This window comes from Melospiza georgiana, chromosome 5, assembly GCF_028018845.1.
Source record: "Melospiza georgiana isolate bMelGeo1 chromosome 5, bMelGeo1.pri, whole genome shotgun sequence".
NCBI lineage: Eukaryota > Metazoa > Chordata > Aves > Passeriformes > Passerellidae > Melospiza > Melospiza georgiana.
The window spans coordinates 38,178,957-38,193,718 of NC_080434.1; the positions used below are offsets into that span (position 1 = coordinate 38,178,957).

General features: G+C 43.7%; 2 protein-coding genes across 5 annotated transcripts in view; one reads left to right on the forward strand and one right to left on the reverse strand.

Moving 5' to 3' along the window:
* The window catches only part of JADE1 (jade family PHD finger 1), a 44,422-nt gene extending 36,841 nt beyond the window's left edge, over window positions 1-7,581 (forward strand). For both annotated transcript variants that reach the window (XM_058023780.1, XM_058023779.1), the window contains exons 9-11: window positions 1,490-2,020; window positions 3,602-3,719; window positions 4,196-7,581. In XM_058023780.1, the coding sequence (XP_057879763.1) occupies window positions 1,490-2,020; window positions 3,602-3,719; window positions 4,196-5,103 (1,557 nt within the window). In that variant the 3' untranslated portion in view covers window positions 5,104-7,581. The remainder of the gene's footprint in view (window positions 1-1,489; window positions 2,021-3,601; window positions 3,720-4,195) is intronic.
* A 727-nt stretch (window positions 7,582-8,308) lies between these two features.
* Window positions 8,309-14,762, reverse strand: part of SCLT1 (sodium channel and clathrin linker 1) — a 31,800-nt gene continuing 25,346 nt past the window's right edge. For 2 of the 3 annotated variants that reach the window (XM_058023782.1, XM_058023781.1), the window contains exons 19-21: window positions 13,243-13,321; window positions 11,991-12,165; window positions 10,230-10,286 (exon numbers count right to left, since the gene is read on the reverse strand). In XM_058023782.1, coding sequence (XP_057879765.1) covers window positions 11,998-12,165; window positions 13,243-13,321 — 247 coding nt within the window. In that variant the 3' untranslated portion in view covers window positions 10,230-10,286; window positions 11,991-11,997. Of the gene's footprint in view, window positions 10,287-11,990; window positions 12,166-13,242; window positions 13,322-14,762 lie in introns of all 3 variants that reach the window. The other variant, XM_058023783.1, reaches the window with a different exon arrangement.

Consider the following 14,762-nt stretch of genomic DNA (forward strand, 5'->3'; position numbering starts at 1 on the left):
AGGAATGTATGAAATAGTAAGTGTTAACTAGAGAAAATAAATCTGTCCACAGCATATAAATTTGCAACCATAATCCCTCCTTGCAGAGCCATCCCCTTCCTCTTGGCTGCTGTTAGGTAGCTGAAGCTGTTTTTGTCTGTTCTCCAGGCCACCTTCTGATATGTGCACAACAATTAGGAAAAGTGGCAGCTGGAAGTGTGTCAGGCTGGTCAGGGAGCAGCTGCAGTAAGCTGGGAAAAGCAAGATTGCTTATTCCCCCAGGTTCAGCAGATTTCCTCCCAGTGAGACAGGCTTTCCTCTCTTCTCCCAACAAAACATGAGCTGCAGTAAGAGCTAATTATGGCTAAAGCACTTCTCTCTACTGCCCAGTGTTCCAGTTGGGATGCTCCTGGCCTGTGTTAGTAGGAGAGGAAAGGGCAAAAGATGCTTCGGTATTTTTAAATTCCTTTTATATGTTGCTTTTATTAAAGACTGCTCATTTGAAACCTGTGCAGTTTAAACCCTGCCATACCTTTATAAGCCATCTGGCTGCTGAGCAGGAAAACCCAGAGGGGAGAGAGATTTGGCTACTTTACAAAGCACTGTGCAAACATCCCAGTGCACTGTATTGCTCTTTCAGGGTCGGTGGCTTGGGTTAAACACAGTTTTGTTTCCTAGTTAGAAACACTAATGCTCATTTCCACTTCAAATCCTGTGCACCAGAGGTGTGAGTGGCTCCAAACACACATGTATGTGTTTGTGTATACCTACATATTTATATGTATTTAAACCTTTCAGCTGGTGGCTGGTGGTATGTATGATAGAATTTTGCAAAAGGAAATGAGATATAATGGAAATGAAGTGCTAAATCAGCTGAACTAGTGCCCATCACTCTATGATGGCTGAATTCACTGAGTAGGAAGAAAAATGACAACATTTGAATTTCCTGTTCTCCTCCTCTCCAAGGTGAAGTGAAGGCTGTGAAATGAAGTAATGGTTGACAGTGATTTAATATTTGACATTATAAAATTGGGATAATGGGGAAAAAATTCCCTTTGGTTGAGGCCTTTTGGATAGCATGGATCCAGGTGCTGGGAAAGACTTTTAATTAAAACTCTCAGACTGGCCTGGAGCCACCACAATGTTTTTTCTTCCCCCTGGTGCTGGCACATTCCAAAGGCGAACGCTGTACTTCAGTAACGGTGTGCTGTGCACAAGTGGCTCTGGTGTCACTGGGAATGTTCCTCTTGTGGCTTTTTGTGCATGGAATAGTGTGCTGGGGCTGGAGGGGGGTTAAACACTCCTGTCCCTCTGGGCCACTTGATCGTTGGCTGGCCTGAAGGCACTAAGTCATGACCCCAATTAAAGGGAGCAGGGAAGCACGTGCAGCTAGAAGCAGGGCGTGGTGACAAGGTTCTTCCAAAGCAGCCCCAACTTCTCCAACAGCTCTAGGCAGTGTGGCTTCTTAACTTTTCTATTTAATTGGTTAATTGTAATTCATGTTCTCTAGTGTTCAGTGAAGAACTGCAGAACAGCCTTTCACGTCACGTGCGCCTTCGACCGCGGCTTGGAGATGAAGACCATCCTGGCAGAGAACGACGAGGTGAAGTTCAAGTCCTACTGTCCCAAGCACAGCTCCACCAAGAAAGGGGATGCTGAGACTTTGAGTGAAAGCCCAGCTCAGGAGAACAGGAATGGGATTCAGGACACCGCCCTTCCTGCCCACATGGACCCTTTCCACAGCATGGATCAAAACCAGGAGGAGGCCCACAGGGTCAGCCTCCGCAAGCAGAAGCTCCAGCAGCTGGAGGACGAGTTCTACACCTTCGTCGAGTCTTTGGAAGTGGCCAAAGTGCTGCGGCTGCCTGAGGAGCCCGTGGAATTCCTTTACCAGTACTGGAAACTGAAGAGGAAATCCAATTTCAATAAGCCTTTGATTACCCCAAAGAAGGATGAGGAGGACAATCTGGCTAAACGGGAGCAGGATGTTCTGTTCAGGAGGCTGCAGCTCTTCACACACCTCCGGCAGGACCTGGAGCGGGTAAGCCCCAGCGCTGCCCGTGCTGGCCACACTTAGCTGAGTTCCCACACTGTGCTCAGCCTGAGTGCAGCTCAGCTCAGAGCTGTGCTGTCAGGCAAGGCCATTAACACTAAATTTCTCCAGAGCACAGCAATTGCCCTTTATACACAGAGGTCAGTCACGGGGCCAGCGGGTCTTGGCGTGTAGCATTCAATCACCTGCAACTGCGCTGTCATGTTTTTGCTCGTGCCTTTTTACTGATTAACTCTGACTGTACTGCACCCCCAGCTGAAGCATTTTCAGCCTTTAAGGGCTTTCCATGCTCCTTTCACCCAGTGAAAAGGATGATGAAACTTACCTTGTTTTGCAGCAGATCTGTTTTTCTTTGGCATACCAGAGTGGTATGATCAGTGTATGTGTGGGAGGTAAATGATGTTTGATTTATTTAGGTCTTGAATGTTTGAAGAACAGTTCAATAAGATCAGTTTGGTGTTTCAATAAGTACATCTGATCCTGGATTCCTTTCTTTTTGGGGTAATTTAAGAGCTCTTAGAGCCAGAAAGAACACTGAAATTAGTTTTTCACGTCCCTGCAGCACGTGGCTCATGTGCACCATGGACTAAAGCTGGCTCAGGAGGTCCTACCTCAGTAACCTGTAGGTGAACCAGAGCCTCTCTTTCATAATACTGTCTAATCTTTAAATCAGGACAGCAGGTTCTCATGGATGTACTGCATCCTTTGTAAGGGATCTTGATGCCTAATTACTCTTACAATGAATTGCTGTAGTTCTTGATTTTTCTCCTGGTTTCAACTCCAGCCCAAGGACCTGCTGTAGCTGTTCAGATGGTCCAGATCCTAGCTGTTATCTGGGATCTTTGGTTCCTGCTCCCTGTGCTCAGGCTTTCTTGTCATCTTCTCTTTGATCAGCTAAATAATTAGAGTTTGTAACTATGTTCTCTGGATCTTAAATTACTGTGTGTGAATCCTTTAATTTCTAAATGTGATGTTAAAACAGGATACGTGATTTTAGTAATATTTTAATGTTTTATTACTCTGTTCCCACTGATTGTTCAAGATAATTTGGATTTTAAAAAAGGGACCTTTACAAAAACAAACACACTTGCTACATTTCTCCAGATCAGGCCACAGGGTTGTAATTCATAGGGCACCACCTTGCACCACTGAGAGAGGAGCCTTAGAATCATCCACCTGTGCTTCTCAGTCATTCCCTCACCTGGGAAGTATTAAATACTGAGTACATTCTAGGATTTCCAACATTTCCCTAGTTTTCATGTGTATGTGACTCAGGTGTTGGTAGAAGTTTCTTCTGTGCTGTGGTTCTCCAAATCTGATGGGATAATCTGTCAATTAAATTGCCTGTCAATTCAACAGATAATTTGTCAGTTAAACAGACTCATTCTCTAAGAATTGTGTTGAAGGCAGTTAAATTTAAATTGTGTAAATTCAAATGGTTTAAATTTTAATTGTACACCATTTATTTAAAAGGTGTGTAGTACTCCAGCTGAATTAATTCAAAACACAGGTAGGGCAATATCCTGGGAATACAATTCCTGTAAAACCCACGCCCTTGCTGTCTTCCAGGTGCGTAACCTCACTTACATGGTGACACGGAGAGAAAAAATCAAGAGATCTGTTTGCAAAGTTCAGGAACAGATATTCAACAGCTACACAAAGCAGTTGGAACAAGAAAGAGTTTCAGGTATGCCTCAGTGTTCCCTTCCTTGTGTCAGAGCACAGGGACAAGGTTTGCTTACAGGCTGTGAAGGACAAGCAGGGCCTCATTTGTTCTCATTTCATTCCCCAGAAAGATGAATACCTTCAAAATTCCTGCAGTGGCCAGATTATCCTTGAACTATTGAGTAACTAATAAACCATATTTGAGATAGCATCAGGGAGATCCACTTGCTGTTTACTTTTTGCCTCTGTCTCTGAGGACAGAGGAGTGTTAGGACTTGTGTTTGCTACAAGTGTAATTAGGAGCAGGTACAGGAAGATAAAACCATGACATAGCCACAGAGCTGTGACCTAAAAGTACAGGACAGGCAGCCAAATACCCATTTCTGATGTGAACACGTCAGGCATGAGGAGCAGAGTTAAAACAGGTACACTTCAAACTGGTGTTTATCTCCACAGCTGTGGGATTGCTTGACTTGAACTTATTTTGCTTCCATGCAGGTGTGCCTTCCTCCTTCTCCTCCATGGAAAGCACGGTGCTGTTCAACAGCCCGTCGCTGGGCCCCGACGCGCCCAAGATCGAGGACCTGAAGTGGCATTCTGCGTTCTTCAGGAAGCAGATGGGCACTTCTCTGGCCCACTCCTTGAAGAAACCCCACAAGAGGGACAGGGTAAGAGACAGGTCTGGCAATGACAGCAAATCCCTGCTGGCACAGCCCAGCCCTAGGGATGGAGGTGCAGCTCCAGGCAGCTTTTTCGGTTTTGACAAGCCCTTGGCCGAGACGCGGGTCGGGTCAGCACAGCAGAAGAACGGCGTGGTTCTAGCGGAGCACAGGAAGAGAAGGGACAACCGCCCACAGTGCGAGGGGGCCAAGGCAGAGCTGAAGGAAAAGACTCCTAAACACAACCACAAACCCCTGAGACCCACGGAACTCTCTCAGAGGCAACTGGAAAACAAAAGGGCTGTCAACCACTCGGGTGGGAGGTCAGCAGCGCCTGGCACTCGGAGGGATATAGTGCCTAAATGTAACGGGGGTCTGGTCAAAGTGAACTCCAATCAGACAGTAGTTAAAGTGCCTACCACGCCCACGAGCCCGGGGAAAAACTGGGGCGGATTCCGAATTCCAAAGAAGGGGGAGAGGCAGCAGCAGGGGGAGAGCCTGGAGGAGGCCTGCCGCCAGAACTCGGGCTACCCCTACCTGGGCAGCGTGGGCAGAGTTGCAGCCAAGGAGAGGACAAAGAGCAAGTTAAAGCCTGACAGCGAGAACGATGGCTACGTCCCCGACGCCGAAATGAGCGACTCGGAGCCCGAAGTGGCTGAGAAGAAGTGCAGGCAGCAGAGGCTCAGCCCCAGCAGCAGCATGGGCAGGAGGACGGACATCATTCGCAGGAGCATCCTGGCCACCTGACTGCACACAGGGTGGGGACACCAGAGTCGCACTGCCTGCAAGCCAACTTCACCTTACCCATCGGTGGGAGAGAGGAGCATCCTTAGAGCTACAGACTGACAGAATGGAAGCCCATTTTTCCTGAGTTGTATAAGTATGTTTACATGCACTTAAAGCTGTTTTAAGCTCTTTGATTTTGTTTTGTGTTTTTGTTTTGTTTTTTTCCTCTCTCTGCCCCATCCACACCCCCTCACCCTTCCCATTTCTGTGAGAAGGGTGAATCTCCCTAATTTGCAACTTTCTTGAGTAAGCATAAGAGTGACATTGCTACTAAAACAGGAGTTGGGATGCACACAACTCACAAAAATCTTTTACAAGGGGCTGGGGGAAGGCAGAAGGAATCAGGCTGCATTCATCCCTTCTAGCTAAAAGGCACTGAAAATTTTACTCCCTCCCCCTGACTTCTGGAAAAGCACAAGCTCTTAATTTAACTCGTGCGTATTGAATGGAAGATGGTTGTTAGGCCATCCTGCACTGCACTGGTAAGTCCCATGACAAATGCTCCCCATCCCTGGGCAGGGGCTGCTCTCTCTCCTCTCTTTGCAGAATGTGTTCTGTTGTGTTCAGTTGGAGCACGGGTGGCAGCTCAAACCCCTCCCTATGCTCCAGAGTTTACATGTCAATGATGACCAGGCACAGCCAGTTGTTGCACTGGAGGAGGAAGAGGAGGAGGAAGGGGCAGGGCTTGAGATGGGGACTGACACAAAGGATGTTCCCAAATGGCTCAGTTCTGAGCAAGGGGCAGGTCTGGGGGTTCCAGCACTCCATGGAATAACCTGTCACCCATGGTCAGGCATCTGCCTTAGGGAGTGTGATGACAATTCCTGACAGAAATTTTCTATGGCACTAGGCAGGAGGATTTCCCAAAGGCCACCACAGATGCACTAATGATATGTACTGGGAGAGTCAGGCTTATGACACTAAAAGGTTGCTTTAAATGGACACAAATATATATTTTTAAATAGAATAAAACTCAAAGGCAATACATTGTGATTAGCTCTTTACAGTCAAGCAAAGAATAAACTATTTCATTCTATGATGGATTAGATTTGATGGAAAAGGGAACTTGTATTCTGACTGTGTACTTTTTTAATAATTGCAAGTGGCAATAATGAGTAAGCTGTGAGCAATAACATGAACAGGTTGTGAGGATACTGTTGTTTTGTACTGAGTGCACACACTGCAGTGGAGCATTAAGAGCCTGTCCATTCTGGAATTTTTCATAGATGTAGGAGAGGTATGTACTGGTGAAAAAGCAGCAGCAGCAATGTGTTAAAGACAGGCATAAAGAACCTCCTTCTCCTCCCCTTTCCCACTCCCAGCCTGCTGTTATGGCATCCACTCACCATGGAATGCCTGACCCTTGCCTCCCCAGGAGGGAGCACTGACAACACAGAATTCCTCTGCCATAGGACTGAGGATTCAATTAGAAAGAAAAAAAGGCTTAACACCCCATCTTGCTATGCAAGTTAATGTTATCAATTAAATATTTCACCAGAATGCATCCCTCTTTTAAAACTCTGAAGTCTTAACCTTTTGAGCAAGGGGAATTTTATGTAAGATAATACACTTTCAAAATCCTGTTGCTGGTCCCAAGAATAAAAGACATGATTTACAGAGGTGAAAGTCAGGCAGGGCACTGGTGACTGAGGATACATAGCCATGTCTTCAAAGTATAAACAGGAGACAGAGAAAAGGTAAAAGCCAGTAAGTTCTACTCAACATCCAGCAACATTCTCCAGACAGGCACTGGTATTTTCTGTAAGAAAGAAGCTCATGACCACACAGGAATTGTCAAGCCATAGATGAAATAGCCTAAATTTGGATTCTGAGTAAACCTTTAACCTCACCCCCTTGGACAGAGGTACCTTGTTAATTTGCACTATATGATGATACTTGTGTTGTGCAGAGTGAATGCCTTAGCTGCTGTGTGCCCTGGCACTGAGGGCAGGAAGCTTTGGGAGGTTTCCAGTGGAGCTGACCCCAAACCAAAAAGGCTGTGGTACGAGCAGCTCTGTAGGTTCCTTTTGTCCCTGTGCTTAGCCCTCAGCAGGAGGTGCTGCAGGTACTGCAGTGACAAACCCACCCCTGTGTTTTACTGGGATTTGCTGGATTTCTCTTTCCAAGTGTGACCTTTCCTTGTGCTGACTGACCAAGAGATCTTTGATATGATCCGTGTGTTCTGTCCAACCGTAGGCTAGCTGAACGTCTGTAGAGTTGCCTGGAATGCCATTTGTTAGGTTATAAACTCACACAGATCTAAATGAAGGGTTCATGTTGTGTACAAATCTTGATTTCAGAAGTTTGAGACAATTGTGATGACGTTTGTAAAACTTGTACAGATTTTTCACTATGTGCCTAGCTTTGGTGTCCATTCAGCTGAAATTAATTAAAAAAAAGGTGCATGAAGAGAAACAGAAATAAAAAAATATATGTAGAGATGACTATTTTATATTACATGGCCCAATCCTGTATTTATTTTCTCCCTTTTTTGAAGTATTTCTAAAGACCTAGTTGAAACAGCTGTATTTTTTGTTAAAATATTCAGTAGAATTGTGCCTTTTGTCTGTATGTGAATAAATGCTGTACATTTTTGCAGTATCCTTGGCAGCAGTGGTTTAGACCTCCCTGTATTTGTATTTGGGTTCTTACAAAAACACTTCACTGCAATGGTCTGAACAGCTTTCATGGATTAGTACTGGTATCACCATGCACATTGCAACTGCAAGATTTTGTAAATTTTTAAGGTTTTTAAGGTTATTTGTTACTGACAGTTGTGCCCATCCCATCAGCAGCACACTGAGTGGTTTTCCCCCTGGCATCCTCACAGAGATGCTGCTTACCTCAAATTATTTACATTTGTAGACAGAGGATGTCCTTGCACAGTCCATGATCTCTGTACTTGTTCCACTGGAAAAGGAACCTGAGGTTTGAACCTGTGGATCTTTGGGATAATCAGGCTGAAAGTTCATCCATACTCTGAACTGGCTGGGGTAATGCATTACTGAGGGAACATTTTCTTGTACAGCAGGATTTCCAGATGAGGATTGCTTTAAATTCCAGGTGCAGAAACATGGAATGGACTTGGTGCTGAGCAAGAAAAGGCTGTGAAAGGACACCCTGAGCAATCCATCTTGAAAAAAACAGATCTCCCAATTTAGGAGCAGCTTCCTCTAGCCACCTCAGGGAAATAAAGGAGGTGTTGGGTGTGTGATCAGCTCCATGTCACCACATTCCTCTCTGTGACCAGGACAGAAATCTTTTCCTTTGCTGTGTCATCTGCGGGAATTGCTCTGCTGCCCCTGGCTTTGTGTCACCCCTGCAGTTCCTGTTCTGGCAAACAGCCACCAGGCAGGAGCTGCACCCCAAGGTGAAATGAATATTCCCATAATTAACATGGAAGCCTGCAGGTGCCCTTCTGGGCCTCCAGGAACAAATACCCAAATCCTGAGGAGTGCCTGCCCCTTCCAGCCGGGTTTCACTTCACAGCCAGAGCCTGCCTTTGAGCAGTGAAGGGGATTAATGGCTCCCACAAAATCTTCCAGGTGGCCTGTCGTCATCTCAGCTGTGCATTATGCAAATGGAAACAAGGTGCCTGCCACTTGCCTGCCTCTGTATCACTCTGCTGATGGATGAAAACCTCACCCAAACAGACACTTGGAGCGTCTGAAAAATGTATCCGTGTTGTTTTGGAGAATCTTCCACATCTTTTAACCAAAATTGAGATTTAGAGATTGCAGTGGATACAGGCATCTATCAAGAAGAAAGAGCAACCACTCTAGGAACTAGTGGCATTCCCTGCAGCAAGCAGGAATTGTTTCTGAGGGTGGATCCATCTTGCAGGCTCTACCTGAACAGCCAAGATTTCAGGAGGCTGCACAAAGTCTTGTCTCCACAGGGGGGATCTGCTCAACTCTGTCCTCTGAAATGCAAACATGGTGAAGGTCCACTGCCATGGACACAAATGAGACATTTCCATCAAGTACTACCCAGCAGCTGAATGAGAGGTCAGAAACCAGAACTGCACTCTTCACATTGAAGTGGAAGGACAAGCAATTATGTCAGTCAAGGCCAAGATGTGAGCACTTCAAAATCAGTGCAACACCTATCAAATGCTTGTACTATATGCCAAAAGAGAAAATGGACTTTGGCTGTAATTGTATAATGATAGCTATGACCTGTCTCAACTATCAAAAATCCCCATGTACAAGAGGATTCCCACATCTTGGCATCTGTACAGCTGAAACCCACTATTGCAAAGGGCATAAGGGCTGGGTGACTTCACCCTGGTGCAAATTGAAGTAAGAGAATGGAATTTCCCAGATACGTCCAAACCAAGGGAGCAGACCAACAGAAAAGCAAGGAATTGTAAAAGAATTATGAAATTAATAGTACATTAAGAAGAAAAAGCACAACTGTAGGAAGATGACAGAGCTTAGGAATGAGCTGAGTAGCCACAGCAGCATTTTCATTATCACCTGCACCTTAGGGCAATCAAACCAAACCAAACTGAATTCTTTACACTGGAAGGCAACAGAGGCATCATGCAGCTCAAACAATGGACCAACCAAAGAGCAACTCTGGCACTCAAACACTGACCAACCAGAGAGCAACTCTGGCACTCATGCTGTAATGAGTCTAATTATAATTCACAAAGGATCTTCAAACTGTTCCCAAGTTACCTGCACTATACAGAACAATTAAAAAGATACTGACTGCACATGAGCAAAGTCAAGATGAATTTCAACAGAAGTGTTATGTACTCCCTGTACACAATCTTGTCACAGTTGGAGCTACTGGATTTTAGACCAAAAACCCTGAATGTGCCACAGCACTGTGCCAGATTTTTTCATTTGCTACATTAAAGGACTTGAATGACAACATTTTGCAGACTTCTTCCAATCTTTATTGTCCATACAGAGACAGGATCTTCATCCACTCCTTTTCTTACCAGAATTTGTTTTACAAGCCTTGCTGCGCTTTTGACTGTAGTGCTCCAATATGAAGTTTCTCCAGCAACCCTCCTAACTCCCAACATGAGTGGGAGTTGATAAAGGAATGATAAAAACATGTGTTTAAATAGTTTCCAGATCCAGATCCTTCAGGGAAGCAGCTTTTTTATTCTGTGTAGTTAGCAGGCTGAGCTGTAATGAAACAGAAGCAGGTGATAGCTTCATAATAATTCTTTGTAGGATCAAAGTAAGAGTAACAGTAGAACTTCCATACTGAATGTGTCATGAAGGAGGGGGAACAAGCACAGGCAGTGTGAATTTGGGATAAACAGCAGAATTTACAATGTACTCTGTAGATGACTACTGCTTTTGTCTTGTTTCAGACCCCAGAGAATACAAGATGATAGGTAGCAGGAACTCACTTTAAAAGACACCTACAGGATAGGTGTTTTAAATTTGTGCAAACATTGTCTTGTACGTTTTATCTTTCTTACTGAGTCACTATTACTTCAGAATAAGCTAGGATTTACAGTCAGTGAACTGACCACAATACAAGTGTAATTTCTAGGCTCCCTCCTAGTCCAGCTCTATATCTGATACAATTTTACAGTGAAGGTGGATAATGTAGTGAAGACACACAATGAAGAAAGCAGCCCTCAGCCTGCAGGTTAGGAATAGAGAGAATCATTGCTCTGATGGAATTCACATGTGAACATTCAGCCCTCTGGGGCCTAGGAGAGAATAAATACCCAGACTCAGAAGAGGGGACATTCTTGCAGCACTACTGGAGACCTTGAGCAGGGACAGTGCCAGTATGTGTTTTTTTTTGGGGTGGAGAGAAAAAGGAAGGGGCTTGGCACAGCAGTTCTGAAGTCTGGCAACAGCATTTGGGCTGCACAACATCAAATCTCTTTGTTATCCTTGAGAGAAACCTGGTGAGGAACAGCTAATTACCAATGTTTCCAGGAACAGCAAGACCTCTTCCTCTGTGGGCACCAAGGCCAGGAGTTTATTCCCTTGAAATGTGACATAAGGATGTTTGGGATTTTATGGGAAGACAGCATCTTAGAAGCATTAGAGCTAAACAGACCCACATAACAAACAGGAGGTTAAAAAAAAAAAAAAATTCATCTTTCAGAGCAAATCTTTAGCAGCTGAATAGACCTTGTCATGACAGAGAGCATTTAGAGCCAGGACCCACAGCTTATGTTATGACAGCTTGGCAGCTATGCCCATTTATTCACTGCTGTTGAGAAAAAAAATGCCATTTGTCCTAACTGAGCAATTTAGGTCAGCCAAACATCTCTCCTCTCTGCAGCTCACATGGGGTCACCCACATTAACAAGCTGTAATTTGCAAATGGTTTTCCTAAATCACTGTAAAAAAAAAAGCAGGAGGCAGAAAGACCATCTTTACTTAATAGGAGGCCAACTTGAGTAATGAACTTCCTTGGCACAAAAACTGAACTCAGTGTATAAACCACTGTGGGATTTGCTTCAAGTTGTACAGCTGAAACACTATGGAAAAACTGAATACCAAGAGGGATCCACTCTCTCTCCGTTACCTCTCCAATGGCCTGGAAAGAAACAAGCATTTCCTACTCTGTCTGCACAATTTTTACCGCTGCAGGAGCTGCTGCAGCTGTTGCACACAGCCAGTGGTAACTGCAGTGGGTGCACCCCAGCAAACAGGAGCTACAGTTATTTAAAGTTTTTTTTGTCTTTGCTAACTTGCCATGTACACCTTCATTCACACATTTTGAACCTTGCAGGTTTCATTCATATCAAATTCCACAAACAAACCTAAGCTGTCAAATCAACATCCTGTCAGAAGGTGACATGTCCAAAATCCAAGCTTGTTAAAGTCGTGTTGGTAATAATGCTCATGAGTGATCACCTCTGCCTCAGGAATGATGCACGGTGAGTACTTTTGCACATTCCAAGTGCCTGGATAAGACTTTTTGTGGGCTGGGTACCTGCTGGGATGCTGTGGCTGCTCTCTGTTCTGCCTGGCTCAGCCGCCTCTGCAGCCTGTCGATGTATTCCCGATACTCCATCATCAGTGTCTCATCCTGTGGAAACACAATCTCTCATCACACTGCCAAGTTCTTTTTCACTGAAGCCACTCATTCACTGGATAAAGTAGCAAAAAGAAGCTTAGCACAAGAGGAGTTTCAGAAGTGGAACTGTTTTTCCCTTACAATAAAAGCCTGAGGACAAACTGCTGACACATTATAGAGAATTTCCAGCTCAAATGTGACATCATCTGACTTTTCCAATCAATCAATCAGCAGGGGAACTTTTACTCATTTCACCACCTTGAAGCAAGATGGATTAAGGCTAACATTTTAATTCTGGCTATTTAATCCATGCAACTTTACAAAGTAAATGTTTTAGCTATTTAGCTCAGAAGAAAGAGGAATACAGTAGATAATACAAATGGAATGATAAACCTGCTACAGATCTCCTCTCTTCCCTTCAAAGGGTCAGTAAAAAGCCTTTCTTAAACAGCCTTTACTCACTTCTCATATCATTTTTGTCCTCTAAATAACACAGCACTACAAAAAAAAAAAAAAAAAAAAAAGCAAGAGAGAAGGACTTACCCTGGATAGAACTGGATGTTATCCCAGATTTATAAGGCTGACAGGAAAGCCCTTTCCTAAAGTGCCCATTAATTATTGAACAATGCACATTCCAAAACAGCCCTGCCCTTCATCTTTAATGGATAATGCTTTTAGCTATATTCATATATGGACACAGAATGTAAATTCCGCATACACACAGCATGTGGAGAACTTGGTATCTGAATGTGCCACATTATCCATAATCCCTGTGTGCCTGGGATTCACAGGCAGAAGTCCAGAAACATTTCCTGAAATTTGTCCAGAATTGCTAGATCAGTCACTTAGACAGAAAGATGATTTCCTCTTTCACTTCTGTAATTTGAGAGTAAAGTTCATTTGTCCTTCTGCCATTGGAACACGTCAGTCAGCAAGAACACAGTGAGGCTTCCCAACTGTTACTGCCTATCCCTGTCAAAAATCCTTAATTTTCTCTAAGCCATCAACATAACTCACCTAAATAGGTTTCTGCTAAGATCTTAAGTGTATGCACACTGAAAGTAGCTGTCACATCAGTCATTATCTTACCTCAGTTACCTTCTCATTTGCTATTTCCAGCTGGGAAATGAGCTCCTGGCTACGGAGTTTTTGTTGACGCAGCTCACTTCTGGGAATCACAAGAAAAGATGCTGATTGGCAAACAGAGGTACTTCAGTTATTGGAATGTCATTTCATAGATAGTTCCCTGAATTGTGGAGGCTTGTGGTGGGTTTTAATTGCAGGGTTACTCTTGAACCACCCATTTCAAAAGCAGCACACAGCACTTCTTCATGCTGTGCATTCAAAAGTGTAATGGCAGAGGAACAAGATGCATTTGTTGGAATCAGCAAGACTTTGTCAAGAGCACTTGACATTTTACAGGGTTTTTTTCCCCTGTTTATTGAGTCTTATTTTGGAGGCATGCTATCTAGTATGCAATAAATATAAGCTACATTTTGCACAGTAAGTTCAATATTGAGATTAACATTCTAATTAGTGTTCCATAACCAGACCTCAGTGTAGGCATTTTTAAAGGTGCTTTGAAGTACCTAAAAATAAATCATTCCATACTTTTGAGACAGACAACAATGTGACACTTAGTGAGGAAAAGGAAAATACCACCTACTTCAAAGCAGTCTTTTTACTTTTATACTGAATGAATTTTAGTGATCTTCAGTTTACACAGTATTGAAGACAAAAAACATCTGGGTTATGACAGACAATCTCTGAGCTAGTGCCTAAAGGAAACAGTTATAGCCTTCTATGAGGACAAGAAGAAGGATGACTAAAGACACAACTCCAGTAATTTTGGCCAGGGAAAGATGCAAACCTAAGTGAGCTGTTCTAACCTCTGACCAGTCTCTACCACCTCACCTGTTGCTCAGACTGCATGGGAAGCTAAAGCCTTTATTCTTTTTGAGGGAATGGAGGTACGGCAGCAGATACTTTAACCTCAGGTTTTCACCTTAAAGTCTGCTATTTTAATGATGGTACTTGGTTCTCAACAGTGATTTGCTTTTATAAACTTTTAAACTTAGTACTTTGTAAAAGTTTGAAAACTGATACATGGCATTTGAAATACAAGGTTGCAATATATGTGTAACATAATGTCACCACTACAGCTGGTAAGGAATTTCCACTCACCTGTTCTCAACCCACCATCTCAATCTCTTCCACCAGTCCCAAAAAATATCACAAGAGCTTCAACAACTTTGAACTTAGAAATGAAAGTCCATAGGCAGAAACTTCAAGGTTGTTAAACAGTTAAAACCACATCTATAGGTTATACCTGTTATCACATGTGAGCACTTGATATAAAAGTAAGGATTAAGATTGCAGGATCAAGTGCTAGTGTGTAACACTGTTTTTGTAATTTGTCCTCTGTAATTAGTACCAAGCATCAAATGAGGCATTTTCAATATAGGAGACCAATTTTTAGATGTCCTAAAAATTGTGAGTTACTGAAAGGAGCCTGTCTCCTGTGCTTGTGCTGAGGTGTGGAATTAGCATGCTTAGCAGCACAGACCATAAACAGAGTTTACAGGCTCATACACAGCTGTGATCAAGAA